At 43.3% G+C, this 17,709-nt stretch overlaps 1 protein-coding gene across 1 annotated transcript; it reads right to left on the bottom strand.

Annotated features, from left to right (window-relative positions):
* Positions 1–6,642: 6,642 nt before the first annotated feature.
* Positions 6,643–13,110, bottom strand: LOC127033174 (olfactory receptor 2T27-like). The gene is made up of 2 exons (XM_050920971.1): positions 13,063–13,110; positions 6,643–7,608 (listed from the first exon to the last, which is right to left on the bottom strand). Exons 1-2 carry the CDS (start codon positions 13,108–13,110, stop codon positions 6,643–6,645), a joined length of 1,014 nt encoding a protein of 337 aa, XP_050776928.1.
* Positions 13,111–17,709: the final 4,599 nt, after the last annotated feature.

The raw sequence follows: 17,709 nt of genomic DNA, 5'->3' as shown, positions 1-17,709 counted from the left end.
CAAGGTAAGTCACTCTGTTTAGGCCTATTTGACACTTTTTTTAGCCTTAACAGTTAGTTCTGCCTCCCTTATGCACTCGAAGACTTTTTTCAGATGCTCCAGGTCTTCTGCCCATGAATCAGAAAAAAATGGCCACATCATCAAGGTAGGTGACTGCAGATACTCCCAATCCTACTGGGAGACAATCTACAAGTTTTTGGAAGGTGGCAGGTGCATTTCGCAGCCTGAAGGGGAGCACATTAAATTCATACATCCCTGCATGGGTGATGAAGGCTGACCTTTCCTTGGTGGGTTTATCTAGCGGTACTTGCCAGTACCCCTTGATTAAGTCTAAGGTAGAGATGAACTGGGCACGTCCCAGTTTCTCCAATAGCTCATCTGTGCGTGGCATTGGCTAGTTGTCTGAGTGAGTTACAGCATTTAATTTACGATAGTCTATGTAAAAGCGTATCTCCCCATCTGGTTTGGGAACTAGAACCACTGGAAATGCCCATGCACTGTTAGAGGGGCCGATTACACCCATCTGTAGCATATCCTGGATCTCCCGTTCTATAGCAGGTTTAGCTTGAGGAGACACCAGGTAAGGCTGGGCTCTAATTGGATGAGCATTACCTGTGTCAATGGAGTGGTATGCCCGTTCGGTCCATCCTGGGGTGGCTGAGAACACCGGTGCAAAGCTAGTGCACAGCTCCTTGATCTGCTGTTGCTGCATACATTTGAGGGTCATGGAGAGGTTCACATCTTCCACACCACCATCATTTTTTCCTTCATAGTAGATACCTTCAGGCCACTCAGCATCATCTCCTCCCTGGGCTGTAAACTGACAAATCTTTAACTTTCTGGAGTAAAAAGGCTTTAGAGAATTAACATGGTACACTTTAGGCTTGAGGTTTGAGGTGGGGGGTGCTATGAGATAATTAACAGCTCGCAGGCCATCTTGGACCATGAATGGCCCTTCCCATGATGCTTCCATCTTATGGGCCTGGAGCACCTTCAAGACCATGACCTGGTCCCCTACTTTGAAGGAATGCTCTTTGGCATGTGTATCATACCAGGCTTTTTGATCTTTCTGAGCATCTTTTAGGTTTTTTCTAGTAAGGGCTAAAGAGGTTCAGAGAATGTTTTGTAGATTGTTTACAAAGTCCAGAATGTTTGTTCCTGGAGAAGGTGTCAACTCCTCCCATTGCTGTTTCACCAACTGTAATGACTCCTTAACCTCGTGGCCATACACAAATTCAAATGGTGAAAACCCTAAACTGGGATGTGGAACAGCCCTGTAGGCAAACAGCAACTGCTGCAATACTAGGTCCTAATCATTGGAGTGCTCATTTACAAATTTATGTATCATGGCCCCCAAAGTTCCATTAAACTTCTCCACCAGGCCATTGGTTTGATGGTGGTAAGGGGTGGGGCAACCAAGTGGTTCACCCCATGAGCTTCCCACAGGCTTTTCATGGTTCCTTCCAGGAAACTAGTTCCCAAATCTGTAAGGATGTTGGAGGGCCAACCTACCCTGGGAAAAATGTCTGTTAAGGCCGGGCACACACTTTTAGCCCTGGCATTGCTTAGAGTTACTGCTTCTGGCCATGGGGTGGCAAAATCCATGAAAGTCAGTATGTATGGATTTCCTTGGGGTGTCTTTTTCAGGAAAGGACCCGGAATATCCACAGCTACTCGCTGAAATGGAACATCAATTATGGGGAGTGGCTGGAGAGGGGCTTTGACCTGGTCTTGAGGTTTTCCCATTCTTTGGCACACCTCACAAGGCCAGACATAGGTAGAAACATCCTTGCCCATTCCCTCCCAGTGGAATGACCTCCACAAATGGTCTTTGGTTCTGTTCACCCCAGAATGGACACTAGAATGATCGTGGGCTAAGCTCAAGAGTTTTACCTGGTAATTAGTTGGAACTACCAACTCTCTCTGAGGATGCCAGTCTTCCTGGTGCCTACCAGAAGGAGTTTCCTTGTATAAAAGTCCTCTTTCTACCACAAACCAGGATTGGTCAGAAGAGCTGAGAGGCGGTGGGTTGCTCTGTGCCACTGTCCAAGCTCTCTGGAGGCTCTCATCTGCATCCATCTCTGCCTGGAACTGTTCCCTTGATGCTGGAGACATCAGTTCCTCACTGGATTGTGGACCGGGACTTGGTCCCCCAGGTGATGGGGCCATTTCCGTTGACTGTGAACCGCTCTCTGCTGGTGCACAATGTGATATTTCAGGTTCTGGCTGAGCCTCTTGTATAGGGTTACCTGCTGCTGCTGCTGCTAGTGCAGGCTCGGTGGTGCCCTCTGGTGTTGGAGTTGTAGATGGGGTTGCGAGCCCTGGACTTAGTGCTGGCAATGGTTTTGGTGCTGGTTGCTCCACTAGTTCCGGTTCTGGGACTAGCTTTGGCTGGGGCTCTGAGACTTGATCCGGCTGGGTCTCTGGGACTGGATTCACTATGGCTGTTGCAGTTGTTGGCAAGGAATCCAGTTCCACTGACTCCATCTGGGTCTGCTTGCATGGGGATCAGATAATTATCATAGACTGCAAAAGTCCACATTCCTGACCAACCCTTGTACTGGACGGACAGGCAATGTGGCTATAGGTAAGTTTAAAGAGTTTGACATGAAGGGTGGAATCATTACATGGGCCTTTGGATTAATGAATTTGGGGTCCACTAAGGATTAGTGGATAGCTGAAGCTGTGCTCCAGTGTCCCTCCACACTGTAACCTTCTTCCTGCCCACATTCACAGTTTCCCTTCACTCTGAGGGTACCTGGGAGGCATCTGCGCCTGAGAACCTTGGATATGACTCCAGTGTAATGAACTGCAGTCTGTTGGGATTCTTGGGGCAGTTGGCCTTTACATGCCTGTAAGGTTCTTGGGAGGCTACGGGCCTACCCAGGGTGCTCTGCAAGAACAAGGCCCACACACCGTGAATTATTGGCTTTAATGAAGGCAAAGTGACACACCTGCAACAGGGACTCCTGGCGTTGCTGTCACAGAGGAGGGGAACCCAGCGCACCGAAGCTCGGCGTGGTACAGAATCCAAAGGTGGGGCCAAGAGCATACAGCTATATATACAAAACACAGAAGCAACTCATACGTATGCAAATAGGGCCTTTCCATGGCTCTGTCGGCCCCTTGGCCAAAAGCCAGAGACTTTCCACAGGCGATGTACGCCCTTTGGCCAAGGGCCATACAAACTGGCTCTAACCAGTTAGAAGCGGGCTATAGCTGGCTTGCCGTGTCCTACAGTGCCTGGCAGCTTAGTAAGCAGGGGCTTTCCACAGGCCATCGAGAAAGCAAAAATACCCTAGCTAGGCCATTACACAATCTTCCGCGGTTCCCTACAATGCCCCAGCTCATTACATTTAAAACATCGCCCAGCTGACTGGTCACTGGGGCAAGGTGGGTTGCTGGAGAGGGGTGTGGTGGGACAATATGGTGTTTGGGGTTTTCCTTGGGATTTAGGTGGGGCCTTAGGCTGTCCCCAGTGGTAGGGTGTTGTCTCGGGTTGCCCCTTCTGATATCTGCTGCAACTGCTACTAGTTTTTTCTCTTTTCTACCACCTCCACCCATTTGGATCCAATCTCCCCTGACTCGATTACAGTTTGGGGATTCCCATCTAGGATATACCTTTCTATTTCCTCAGGAATACCCTCTAGGAACTGCTCCATTTTCATTAGGAAAGACAGATCTTCCAGAGATTTAACACTTGCTCCTGATATCCAGTCATCCCAATTTTTTTCAATGTGGTAGGCATGTCAGGAAAATGCCACATCCGGTTTCCACTTTAGGGCTCTGAACCGCCGATGGACATACTCGGGTATTAGGCCCATTCTGATTCTGGCCTTTTTTAAAAAAAATTATAACTGTTCATGTGTTCCTTAGGCATTTCAGCCACCACCTCTTCTAAAGGTCCACTGAGCTGTAGTCTCAGCTCTACCACGTAGTGGTCGGTAGAGATGTTGTACCCAAGGCAGGCCCTTTCGAAATTTTCTAAGAAGGCTTTGGTATCATCACCTGCCTTGTAGGTGGGGAACTTTCTGGGATGGGAAATGGTACCTGGAGAAGGATTTCCAGGGTTGTCTGGTACATTCTGCTTAGCCCTTGCCTCCTCTAACTCCAGTTCATGCTGTCTCTCTTTTTCTTGTAACTCCAGGGCTCTCATGTGGGGAGCTTCCTATGCCTTAATTTCTAGTTGTTTTAATTTGATCTGTAACTTAGTTCATTCTCTTTCTCCTTTGCTTCCAGTCTAGCCAGCTCTAGATTATTAGCTGTTTCACTGGTAGTCATGTTCCTGCTTTTTGTAGTTAACTAGTGTAACCCGAGAGCTATAAAGAAGAAAAATAAACTAGCTTTTGAATTCCCTTGTAGAAAGTTAACTACCCTGCCCTCAGGCAGAGACAAAAATTTCCATCTGCTCACAGCTTAAAAACATACCTTTGTTACAAGGACCTGATACTTTTGCCTTCAGGCAAAGAGAGATAAGATCTCTATCTGCTTCTAAACAGCCAAAAAGGAAAAAAAAAAGATCCTTTTAAAAAATCTTACTGGGGTTTTGGGTCAAAATGATTTCTGGTTCAAAATGATCCCACCTCTACCACCATGTCAAGGTTCCCTCCCTACTCCAAACTCTAGGGTACAGACATGGGGACCCACATGAAAGAGCCCCTAAAGGGTCATGTGGCAGCCAGGTACTTGAGCTTCTTAACCTTTTACAGGTAAAAGAGGAAGTAACCCTTAGCTGTATGTTTATGACAGCCCTGTCCTGACGCAGGGCTAGGACCTGTGTTCAAACTGTTTGCTCAGCTCTTGCATAAGCGCCTGAGTCATAGACTCTCAACTGCCCCGCCCTGATCTAGGGCCTAGGTGTGTGGAATAGAGCTCTTTGTTGGCCTCTACCGTTGCTACGATGTGAAGCCCCACGGCCAGGCTAGTTTCCCAGAAATAACCCGATGGATGTAGCGAGGTGTTATGGTTCCCCGCTGCCCCAGAGAGGGACGAACCCGACCAAACCCTTCTACATACCAATTAAAACCAAGGGTAACACCTCTGCTCTCAATGGAGCTAAATCAGTCTGAAACCAATGTGGGGGAAGAATCAGGCCCAAAGTGGTGTCACACTCTGAAGAGTGCATATTAACAGTGTTCCCTTCTTAGCACTAGGCCTACTTCCTGTGGGAGAAATTCAGCCTTCTGCAGAGCGCCGGTATGAGACCTTTGCACATTTATAGTCCCCTTTTCAGCTCTATTTTGAGTGATGCACATAAAATCTGGTTTGAAACACTATAAAAGTAGAACACATTTGGGACTAGAATAACAAGCGGGGGCTTAACTGTTACAATAATGAGCATTACAAAACCTCACTTGTTGCTGCCCTGCCACCTAACAGAAGTCACAGCTCTGAGCTACATGAGTAAGGCGCCTAAAAAGTGACCCACAGAAGGCAGCACTCTGTGAAGGCAGCTGCCTAAGTGAGCCTTTAAGAAATGTCTCAAAGCCCTGTCTCTCAAAAGGACTTACTTTGTGCAGGAGGGACACACCGTTTCTTTGGGGATTCACAGTCATGAACCTTCTCCTGAAATTAGGTGCCTAGGTCCGACTGAGCCTTTCTCACGATAAACCAAGGAGGAGCAGAGGGGTGATTATCTCAATAGATAAGTGGTTAGAACACTCACCGAGGATCTAGGAGACCCATGCACAAATCCGTATTCTGCTTGATATGGAGCAGGTGCTGGAATCCAGGTCTCCCACATCCCAGATGAATGCCCTAAACAATGAACTGTTGGGTATAAGTGGGGGAACAACCTCCTCCTTGCTGGTTAGGTGTGCTCAAAGAATCCCTACACAACTGTGAATCCCACGGGGGCTTCAGGAAGAGCTAGGTGCTGAACCGCTCTCTGCCACTAGAACAGAGGCGCATGCCCATGTACAGAAACGTAGGTGTTTAGAGGACTATATCAGTAGAAACTCAGGTACGTAGGCCTGGATTTTTTAAGGCATTTCTCCATTGTTGTGCTCAGTGTCTCAATGCCTAACTGATTTATGGGGCCTAAATCCCATCAACTGTCCATGGGATTTTGGCTCCTAAGGGCATATCTCAGCAGTCAATAGGATTTTGGCTCCTAAGGGTCCATGTCCTTAAGAGCCAAAATTCTATTTAGTCAGTAGAATTTAGGCTCCTAAATCAATTTGGCCCAGATTTAAAAAGTCATTCAAGAGTTTCAGCCTGAATCTCATTTTCAAAGTACTCTCCCTTTTGAAAATGGGATTTCAGCTCCTCCATCAGGTAAGAGTTGCAATGCTGAGTGCAGCAATGCCCAAATGCCTTTACAAATCTGGGGCTTAGGGAATTCAGGTGTCTCCAGGGCAAGGCAGCAGCTGAACAGTGGTTTTGTGAATTCAAATGTGCCTAAATGTCGGGCTCAGGCAGCTAACGACCAGTTAGGTGCCCCTTGTGAATCGAACCGCATGTGCAAAAATGCCAAATGTGCTTAGAAACTTAAAAGCCTCAGACACACTGATTTTCAATGGAACTTGGGTGCTTAAGGAATTTTGAAAAATTTGCCCTACAACTAAATCTTTTAGGAAACCCAGTCTGTGGCCAAATAGTATGTTATCAAACCTAGGACACAACAGTCAATGACATTTCATATCAAAGTTTCTGACAGACCCTGCATTTCCCAACCAATTTTCTTAGGGCTCCTAAAACGTCCCTGTTTCTTAGGCTGTAGATGAGGGGATTCAGCACCGGAGTGACAATGGTGTAAAACATAGACACCCTCTTGTCTTGCTGCGATGAGTGGTAGGAAGTGGGTCTCATGTACATGAAGATGGCTGCTCCGTAGAATAGCCCCACCACAGTCAAATGTGAGGAACAAGTGGCTAGTGCCTTCTGCTTTCCTTTGACTGAGCTAATCCTCAGCACTGAAGAGAGGATGCATGTATAAGAAGACAGTATAATCGAGGAAGGGATGAGGAGCAGTACAATGCCGGATACAAAGAGGACCATCTCATAAGTGGAGGTGTCAGAGCAGGACAATTTCAGCAGGGCTGGGATCTCACAGAAGAAGTGGTTGATCTCTTTTGAGCCGCAGTAGGGCAGCTGCAGAATAAAAACTGTGTGAATCAAGGCATCTAGAGATGCTCCAAACCAGACGCCAGCTGCCATGCTTAGACAGGTTCTCTTCCTCATGCGGATATGGTATTGCAAGGGATTGCATATTGCCACATACCTGTCATAAGACATGACTGCCAGAAGGAGGCACACCGCTCCCCCCATGGTCATCGTGAGAAATATCTGGGTCCCACATCCAACTATCGGAATGGTGTTCCCTGGGATCACGGAGTCCATTGCCATTTTGGGGACAACGATCAGGATCTGACAGATATCCATGAAGGCCAAGTGACTGAGGAAAAAATACATGGGGCTGTGAAGACTGGAATCCGTTTGGATTAGAAATATGAGGAGACCATTCCCTGACAAGGCCGTAATGAAGGCAAGTAAAATCATGGCCACAAGGAAGGTGTGCGTCTCTGTTTGGTTAAAGAGCCCTAGCAGGATAAATTCTGTTGGCAATGTTGTGTTAGTCCTCTCCACTTCCTCTTTATTTGATTTGGCCTGATGGTACAAGAAGAGAGATTAGAACAAAAAATGTGTGGAATATGCACACGTATGTAGGGGTAACACTGACAGAGTCTGATTTACTAGTCAGCTTCTCCCTTTGGTGGAAGAAATCCAAATATCTTGGTTAACATGAAAATTCTCTCACTTCCTGGGAAGTTGTATTTTTTTAGGGTATGCCTACCCTACAGGTAGACGTAGCTATGCCAGCATTGTCTCATAGTGTTGACGCAGTCTACACTTACAGAAGGATTACTTCCGATGGTGTAGGTAACCACGTCTCTGATCGACAGTAGCAGGGTTGACAGAAGTATTCTTCCATCAGGCTAGCTGTGTCAGTGCTATGGGTGAGGTTGGCATCGTTATATCGCTCAAGGTTGGGGACTTTTCATACCACTGAGTTCCACAGCTATGTCAACCTAACTTTTAAGTGTAGCCCAGGCCTGAGGCTAAAGTTTGTTTGTTTTTTAAATAACATGTCATTTTGGAAATCTCAACTTTAAGGTATTTAGCTTCAGGTCTTTTCTATAGATAGAGCTGCCATGGTTGAATTAAAAGTGTGATTTTACAATCATCTAGAGAAAGTGATGTACATCTCAGTGTGGACAATTTTAATCTGATTTAAAACAATTTAATGTCAATTTAACTCTAGTCCGCAAGCTATCAACTATAACAAAAGCAATATAAGCTTGGTTTAAATTGAACGAAGAGTCTCCAGACTGTAGGCTGTTGGGAATATATTTTTTTCTGCTATAAAAAATTAACAACAAAGATTGTTTTGCCACGTGAAAATTTTCATTGAAATTTCTCTGAGTACAGCATACTTTATATGAAAATGGGAATTTTCCTTCAGTCAAAAAACCATCTTCCATTGGGAAAAAAAATGTTTCAACAGATCATTTCTGACCAGCTGTAGTTCACACAGCATTTTTGTTCCAGTTCAACTAAATCAGCTTTTAAATCAAATTCAAGTTAAAACAGTGCAATTTATAAATAAGGCCAGAGGCACTTTTGAACTTTACTTTCCCATGTTATAAGCATCCATAAGTCCAACTGAAGTCACTGGGAAATGCCAATGCTCAAAATCTCTGAGAACCTGCCCCAAAGGAAAGATTTTCTAAAGTGACATATGACTGCAGCTCAGCCTGAGTCACATGATATAATAATGAGAAAAATTACAAGTTATTTATTTATTTATTTATTTATTTATAATCGCACCTAGACAACCAACTAAACTCATAGTCTTTTTGTGCTAGGCAATGCACATACAGGATAGGTCTATCCAGCCCGTGGCAGCGAGCCTCCTAGCCCAGGCTGACGGACTTAGGCCTGCAGGGCTTATGTTACCATGCTAAAAATAATTGTGAAGATATTGCAGCTGGGGTTGGGGCTTGAGGTTGGAAGCCTGTAGGGGTGGAGCAGGATTTCCTTGTCTGAGTTCCAGCCTGAGCCACAACTTCAAAGCACTGTCTACATAGCTATTTTTAGAGCACAATCCCCAGTAGCCCTAGTCTGTTGACCCAGGCTGGGAGGCTTCCTGCCACAGACTGCATAGACATGCCCATTGACGATAAGAAACAGTCCCTGCCCCAAACATCTTACAATTCCTTTTATAAATCAATTCTAAAAACAGGAAATCTTGCTCGCACATCATATTCACTGCTGGGAATTTTCCTTGAGAAAATTATATTTATATAAAGATTGAGATATACCTATCTCATAGAGCTGGAAGGGACCCTGAAAGGCCACGGAGTCCAGCCCCCTGCCTTCACTAGCAGGACCAAGTACTGATTTTGCTCCAGATCCCTAAGTGGCCCCCTCAAAGATTAAACACACAATGCTGGGTTTAACAGGCCAACGTGCAAACCACTGAGCTATCCCTCCCCCCGAATACATATATTTAAGATGTGAATACAGTGAAAATATTCTCACAATGGACATTTCCAGTTGATGAGCAAATTGCCAGGTTTTCAAAACTGACAGTGACATTAATAGAATGGATTGAAAAATGCAGGGTTTTTTCATGAAGCAAATTTTGGCCAAAATGGAAAACAAATCATCTACATTTTCCACAAATAATTTTGATTTTTCTTTGAAAATATGAATACAGAAAATGTTCAGTGAAAAAGAGAAATATTTGACTTGAAAACCGGTGTTATCTGAACTATATTGCTTTCTCTTTGAAATATTTTGTTTTGAAGTATTTAGTTTTTTGACACATCAAAACTCTTTTCTCTAAAAATTTGTTTAGTTGAAAACCCACACGTCCATCAAAAACAGTTTTGACAGAAATTTTTCCAAGAGCTCAATTTTTTAGTGTCTCAATTAGAAGGGCTTAAATTGAGACACTTTAAAAGCACCTGAACTTTGGAGAGTTGGGTGCTCAGCAATACGAAAAATCCAGGCTGAACACAATGGACACTCAAAAATTGAGGAACTTATAATCAGAGGTAATATTTGCAAATGTGAGGCTTGGTCCATTAAATAAAAAAAACAAAACAACAAAATATAAGGCTGGATTGGGAAAAAAACATGATCATTTATATGAAAATTCTTTAATTTTACCACTTTTGCAAAGAAAATTTCACTATGTATTGAAAACATTATCAGAAGTGTTGTTAAAAGCTGATGTCATGTAAATAAAATGTTTTGATAACTAGTTGTACAAAGTTTTTGATAAAGACGTCAATAAATATTTCAATTAAAATGCCACTGACTTTTTAGCGAAAAATAAAACATTTTAATTTTTATACGGTCATTTTAACCATCTCCTCTTACTCCAAAAATATTTCTGCTCAGAATAATTCTACTGGCTGTATATAAAACAGAAACTCCTCTTAGCCCCCCCAGGAAAAGTGCTTCCATTACAACAAAGAAAGAAAGTGCAGCCATAAAAATTAAAACATGTGAACTGCCTAAATCACAAAGCATTTTTCTCTTCCTACTGGAGAAATTATGGCTCGCTCACTGGCTTGCATCATACTAGGAAATGTTCCAGCTGGGTTAACTGACAGAGCAGCAAAAACCTTCTGCCAAGCAAACCACTTGTTTAACCTTTTCATTCCTGATAAAACCCTTCAGTAGAGAGAGTTGGGTTATTTTTTTATGAAGTGTCTTCGCTGGAAATTTCCACTACATGCATCCAACGAAGTGGGTATTCACCCACGAAAGCTCATGCTACAATACGTCTGTTAGTCTACAAGGTGCCAAAGGACTCTATGCTGCTTTCACTGAGAAATGCATTTTGGAAGGTCTGATATTTCAGCTGGAAAAAAATGTGAAAGAGTGAAAACATTTTGTTTTAACCATTTCATTCTGAATGGTTCATTCTGAAATTTCTCACTGAAAAAAATTTGAAACATTTTGTTCAGACTTTTTGATTCAAAATGGTGCTCTGATTGAAATTTGGAAAGAATGAAAAGAAATTCCAAAAAGGGGTGAAAACATCCCAAATGCCTGAATGAAAATGAAAAATTTGGGCACAAAATTCTTTTTTCTTAAAGATCTGTGATTAGACTGAAAGCCTATCCATTTTAGGGACAATGACTAGGCTTTGATAGATACCCATGAAGGGCAATTGACTGAGGAAAAAGTTCATGAGGGTGCGAGGCCAGGAGTCCGCTTGGATTAGAAACATGAGGAGAGAGTTTCCAGACAAGACAGTAATGAAGCAATGCTCGACTCATGTAGAATGCCATTCCATCACTTTTCGGGAGCTGGAACAGCATTCTGTGTGCCTCTCCTTCAACATAGGCAGATAATAATAGCACAGACTGGCTATAAGAAGCAGAATTGCAAGGCATATAAATTCCACTGTGTTCCCTTCATCAGGACCAGATTTCAAATGAAAGAGAAATTAAAATGCATGATATGCTATCATAGAAAGTAGTCTATATGTATTGAATATCTTTTAAGGCCCTATATGTAATCAGTTGCTACTACAATTAATGATAATTATAATGATTAACTTATTCTATGTAGCATTTCTAATTTTAAAGACATAATTAAAAGTACTGAATGTTCAAAAACATAATGGGTCTATCTCTGAGGTTATGTGTATGCTACATCATCATCATTATCATGAAAATAATTGCCTGAAAATGTCTTTTGGTAAAAAAAATTTGTATACTTACTCCTCTGCTAGTCAGATGTGAGAAATTTTCTGTACAAGAATGGTGTTGTTCAAAAGAACAAAACAACTGCCAAAGCCTTGAAAGTTTGAACACATATAACCTAGAAACGTAAGAAGACAGTGACTGCTTACCTCCATCTATCCCATCTTGTTGCGTGAGTAATCCAGAAAGGAGAGAATGTTCACCTCTTTTGGAAAAATGCTGCTATTTGTTTTAAAGCAAACTGTTGTTGTATTGTATTGCATTCTATTATATTCTTAGAATGTATTTGCCTCCCCATAATTCTGGCATATGGTCATTCATAACCAACACACATTTATGAACTGAAAATGGTTGCAAAAAGTAAATAAATAAGCAATCCACATAAATCTCTTCTTTGTCACCTTTATATTTACTGTTGGAGAAATGTGAAAATACTGTTTTTTAATAGGCACATGTAATGAGCACTCCAATTAACATGGCATTCCTTTAGCATAGGGCAATAATATTATTCTAAGGGAGAAAATTAGTTAAAAATCTTTAGGATATGTACTCCATTTATACTGAAAAAAATAAATAATACCATAAATATTCATGTCTTCTCTCACCAATACATAAAATAATAATAATAATAATAATAATAATAATGAAAAAAGTAATGATTTTTAAAAAATAGATTAAAAATGTCAAGTTGAAACCCCCAGTCTGTAATAACTGTAGTCTGTAATTGCTAACTAAAAATATTGCATGAGACACTTTAAATAAGTCTCTCTAACCTAGGTCTAAAACTACCCCAGTCAATTCCTTATTGAAGAAAAAGGAACAATAACTGGTGGAAGAAAGTACAATATTTAAATAGTTTGAGTTAAGGTTGGACCATTACATCACTCCAGTAGATCAGAATTAACAATCTAAGGGGAAATATGTATCTAAACTTTACCAGACTTTGGGGAATACTCTACCAAGTCTTTAATTAAGTTGCAGTTACAGAAGGAAATGTAGTCCTGAGTTGTTGCCCGCCCCCCATGCACGTGCTTTGAAACTTGACAAGTTTCTGCTTATGGTCCTTTGCATTTTTCTGCCATGAGATCATGTGGGGTTTAGAGATCCCAAAAGAAGGGAGTGGAGTTGGTCCTCTTTTTCAGAGTCAGTAGAGGGGTCTGCTCTCACCCAACCGCACACAGATCTCTGGAGATTCACATGGATGTTGGGAGATCGGTAGAATTCGAGAGCCTCCAATTAGCTGCTTCTTGCTTGGACATTAGCTCTCTGTAGAGGCCAGAGTCATCCATGCAGATGCCTCCTGACTTCAGAATATTTCTCAGCTTTATCCACTTACCCCCATGATGAAAGCCAGGCTCCACTGGGTCATCAGCAGTTCCCACATTGCCTGTTCCCCCACTAACCTCTCTCCCCCTTCCTCCTTACAGTCTTAGAAAATATCCCAATAGGGTTTTGGAAGGGGATAGTGCTATAGAGCATTTTGTATCCCAGTCTTCAGTCCAACCTATCTGTAGAACCCATTCTCTGCACACTGGAAATTCATCCAAGCACATGGCGGACTGTTATGTAACCCCTTAAGCCCTGTTTTGCAGGACCGAGTGCTACTCCAGCGATGCACAGACCTGTGGCGAGGAGATGTTAATACTTGCTTAACAATACTCATGACTAGTCCCATTGAAGTAAATGTGATGACTCTTCGCATTTACTTCATAAATAGAGCACTTGAAGAGCAAAAACCTCAAGAACTAAATTCAACTCTGACCAAAGCAGGCTCAGCTCCACCGGCTTCAGTTGGTTCCCTGTTCTATTGTCAGTTGTTGCTAAATGGAAGAAAGTTGCACTGGGTTTCATTAGTCATTGGTTTTGAGACCTGTAGTAACTTGTCACTCTGGGAAGTTTCACTGAGTAAAGTTAAAGGGCTGAAGAGACAGTAAAAAAGAAATATAAAAGCTTCCAGGAAAGACTTTTATGGTCAATGTGGCACTTGTGAGTGAAATTTACCAGTCCCCAGGGAGCCAGGGTATTTTGAGTTTGAAGCAGGATTTAAGTGGGTTATAGACCATACTTTTGATGTCCCCAGGGAAAAATCTATCTGTCTAAGATGCAGATAAGTTCCCCATTACTTGAGCAACTCACCATCTTTAATATATTGATCCTCATAGCAGTCCTCAGAGGAAGGGAAATACTATTATTTTCACTTTACAGATGGGGAACTGATGTACTGCAAGCCGAAGTGACTTGTATATGGCCACACAGGAAGGCTAGAGCAGATCAAAGATTTGAATTTAGAGCTCTTACAGTATATGCTGGTGCCCTAAATACCGAACCATATTTCCTCTTGAAAGCCTTTACTAATGTGCAGTTGAGATACTCCAATGCTACCTTGTATTAGTCAACACATGTATGTTAGGCATAGTGTACACCAGGGGTCGGCAATCTTTCAGAAGTGGTGAGCCGAGTCTTCATTTATTCATTCTAATTTAAGGTTTCATGTGTTAGTAATATATTTTAATGTTTTTAGAAGGTCTCTTTCTATAAGTCTGTAATATATAACTAAACTATTGTTTTATGTAAAGTAAATAAGGTTTTTAAAATTTTAAGAATCTTCATTTAAAATTAAATTAAAATGCAGAGCCCCCTGGACCAGTGGCCAGGACCCGGGGAGTGTGAGTGCCACCGAAAATCAGCTTGCATGTCGCCTTTGGTATGTGTGCCATAGGTTGCCTACCCCTGGTGAATACCATGCTAATAGGTATTATGTACATGGTATTAACATTTACATATAAATAAAGTGTTGGGAAGTTATGTTAACTAAATGCATTATGCTCTTCCTACAATTCTGTTCATCAGGTTATGTAATCCCAACAACATTTTGCAAAGCTGAAGTCAGCTTTGACATTAGAAAACATGAAACTTGTCGAAGTAAAGATGCAGGAATCCTTTGTACCAAGAACTGTGAGAGAGTAGTTTTATGTCTCATCAGCACTTGGAATTTAGAAATCAGAATAAGATATGGGGAAATATAGGTAGGTACCTTCCAGTACCTGAAATCCTAGTATCCAAAACTGAGATAAGGAAGATACAGAACAACAAATTTAGGAACTGAGTCAAACTGAAGGGCTAGATTTTGGTGACTCATAGAGAGTTTTGTGACTTGTAAAATTATACTATACAGACTGGTAGCGGAAATGCGTCTCTTTGAAGCATGCCTTCTGTGTAAGAGGAACACCCTGGAAGAATGTAAGCTAGATTCTATTCCCGGCTCTCTCACATCCCATCCTAGGAACTCAGTGTCCCCATCTGTGTCATGTGGTTAATAATATTTACCGACTTTGAGACAGAGGTATGAAAACCACTTAATTAGAGCTAGTTATTAACATTTATTAAGGAATGTAATTAGATTTATAAAATGTGGCTGTCCCACATTCTTTGAGGCTATCTATATTGAACTTTCTTGATTTTTCTCTATACTTACCATATATACAGAGAACCTGGACTGATATTAAATGCCCTAAAACTTTGTTAATGCAAACTAAAGGTTGCTCAGTGATACCTAGTAGCCTTCCAGAATGTGTTAAAACAAAAGCAGATTAAGCTACAGTGAACTAACGCTACTTTAGTTCTGAATGAGCGTGTCCACAATGCTGTTTAATGCATCTTAATGGGCTTTAACATCATACCTGCAGTATCTTTGTTTTAACTTCCCTGAGTATCCCTCTAATTTGGGGTCATTTGACCAAAGGGTTCCCTTGATACAACAGAGTGATGCTCTAATATCACTATTACAGGTATTCTCAGTCAGAAGGATCAGGAAATAAAGTTTTTACCCTTATTTGTCAATCTTCCAGGAGGATGCTTCAGTAACTACAGAAGAGAGAAAGGATTCCCCTAAATTTCCGAGAGACTCTTGCCTCAGTAGCTAGCAGTAGTTTGATGGTCTTATTTAAACATTCCAGGTTTTATTCCTCAGCCCGGGATAAGCAGGGGAGGGCATAGGCACTATTTGGGGTAAACAGAGAAGGGTGCAAGTTTCTTGCTGGGTCACTGAGATGAGAACAGATTCAGATCACAGCTGCAAACTTTCACATGGTAAACAAACACCCTGACTTTCACAATAAACCAAAAATCAACCTAATCCCATTTCAAAACAAGGCCAAAACAAGCCAGTTCCTGAGAACCCCAACACTCTATGTGACTAGATCCCCACGATGTGCATTCTGGGACAGTAGTGGGCCCGCTGTGCATTCTGCTTGCCCCTTACCTCTGCTTGTCCCTTGCCCCTGCTTGCTCCCCTTGCTCCTGCTTGCTGGGAACCAATCAAAAAAAAAAAAAAAAAGAAGCAATAAGTTACAAGCCAAACAAGCAACAAGCTAAAATCCAAAAACTAGCCAACACGCAACTCACAAGTCAATTAAGCCAAAAACAAGCCCAATTTCTGCGTTTTTTCCACAGGTTTGGCATGTCTGATTCAGATTTTAACCTTGCACATTAGAAATGACTATAGTAATTAACAATATATTCCAGGGATAGCTGATATCTCTACACATCACTCCTGATTCCATCCATGTTGATCATGGAATGACCATAATTAGGGTCAAAGATGCTGGACAGACTGCAACGGAAGCACAACCCTGAACAAGGTGGGACACAGAGCGACTTATCCCATCGGAGGAGAAGCCTTCTGTGAAAATTTGCCTCAGGGCATTCTGAGGAAGTGCAGAAGAAGCATTGCTCCCAGACTGGAGATCAAGGAATGTACTGCTGACTGCAGCCTTCCAATTCTGCCTCTCCTCCCATTTTGGGAATGCTGGTGTGGCTGATAGGATCTGCAAGGGCTGGACTTGTTGGCTCTGGAAGCGGGAGACAGAATAGTCATTGTTCGCCTGCCATCTCGGATGAGGCTAGATTGCGAAGCAGATTATTTGCCTCATCAAAGAAGCAAGAACCGCCTTCAAACTCTGACATGGGCTACCTAGACCTTGAGGGTAGGGCGGCTAGGTGTTACTGGGGCTACGCACTCATTCCTTCCCTTCTTAGGAGTAGGCTTGGCTTTACCCTGTGGTGGCTGAGCAGAGTGGCTGAGTGTGAGGGCATGTAGAGTTGTTGTAGCTAGGTTGGCCCCAGCATAACTGGCAGATGAGGTGGGTGAGGTAATATCTTTTATGGGACTCATAGGTGCCGACTCCATGAGTGCTCCTGGGCTGGAGCAATCACAGAAATAAATTAGTGGGTGGTCAGCACTCACTGGCAGCCAGCTCTCCTCATCCCCTGCAACTCCTCCCATCTGCTGGAGGCCTGGCTGATCAGCTCCTCACCCTCCCACACAGTGCCTCCCACCCACCAGGATCAACTGTTCTGCGGTGTGCAGGAGGCACTGGGGGTAAGGGAGAGGAGGAGAGACTGGTCACGCTCAGAGTAGAGGGCAGAACTGGGCGGGGAGAGGCAGGGTGGGGATGAAACTGAGGCAGGAAGAGGTGGGGCAGGAGTGGGGCCTTGGGAGAAGGGGTGAGTTGGGGCTGGGGCCTCGGATGGAGCAGGGATATTGAGCAGTGGTATAGCCAGGTTTTCAGATGGGGGGGCACAAAACATAAAAAAGACCCCCCCCCTTGGCTCCCCTCTCTGGCCACGCCCCCAGACCGGACCCCCCGCTCACCTTCCCTCCTGCGCTTCTGAGCCGGCCTGCCGCCTCGCGGCTCCTCTGTCTGTGCGGCGGGCAGCGCAGCCGGCAGGCACCGCTTCTGCGCCAGACTGCTGCTGCCGCCCCCTGGTTCCTCTGGCCGGGTGCTGGCAGGTGCCGCTTCCGCGCCTGCTGGCCTGAGTGGAAGCAGCTGCTTCCGCTGAATTCCACCAGCTACGCTACTGGTATTGAGCACCTGCAGGGCCCACAGGATGCCAGTGCCTGTGATTGGACCAACTTCTGTGGGTGAGAGAGAACTGAAGAAGAGCTCTGTGTAAGCTTGAAAACTTGTCTCTCTCTCACCCA

This window comes from Gopherus flavomarginatus, chromosome 12, assembly GCF_025201925.1.
Source record: "Gopherus flavomarginatus isolate rGopFla2 chromosome 12, rGopFla2.mat.asm, whole genome shotgun sequence".
NCBI lineage: Eukaryota > Metazoa > Chordata > Testudines > Testudinidae > Gopherus > Gopherus flavomarginatus.
This window is presented reverse-complemented; position numbering and strand designations above follow the sequence as displayed.

What these genes read in the sequence shown, in the direction of transcription:
- LOC127033174 (XM_050920971.1), bottom strand. Translation starts at nt 13,110, where the DNA reads ATGTGGGAACTGCTGATGACCCAGTGGAGCCTGGCTTTCATCATGGGG. An exon ending in GCCTGGCTTTCATCATGGGG is followed by an intron (nt 7,609 to 13,062) that starts GTAAGTGGATAA and finishes TTGTACCATCAG; the next exon opens with GCCAAATCAAATAAAGAGGA.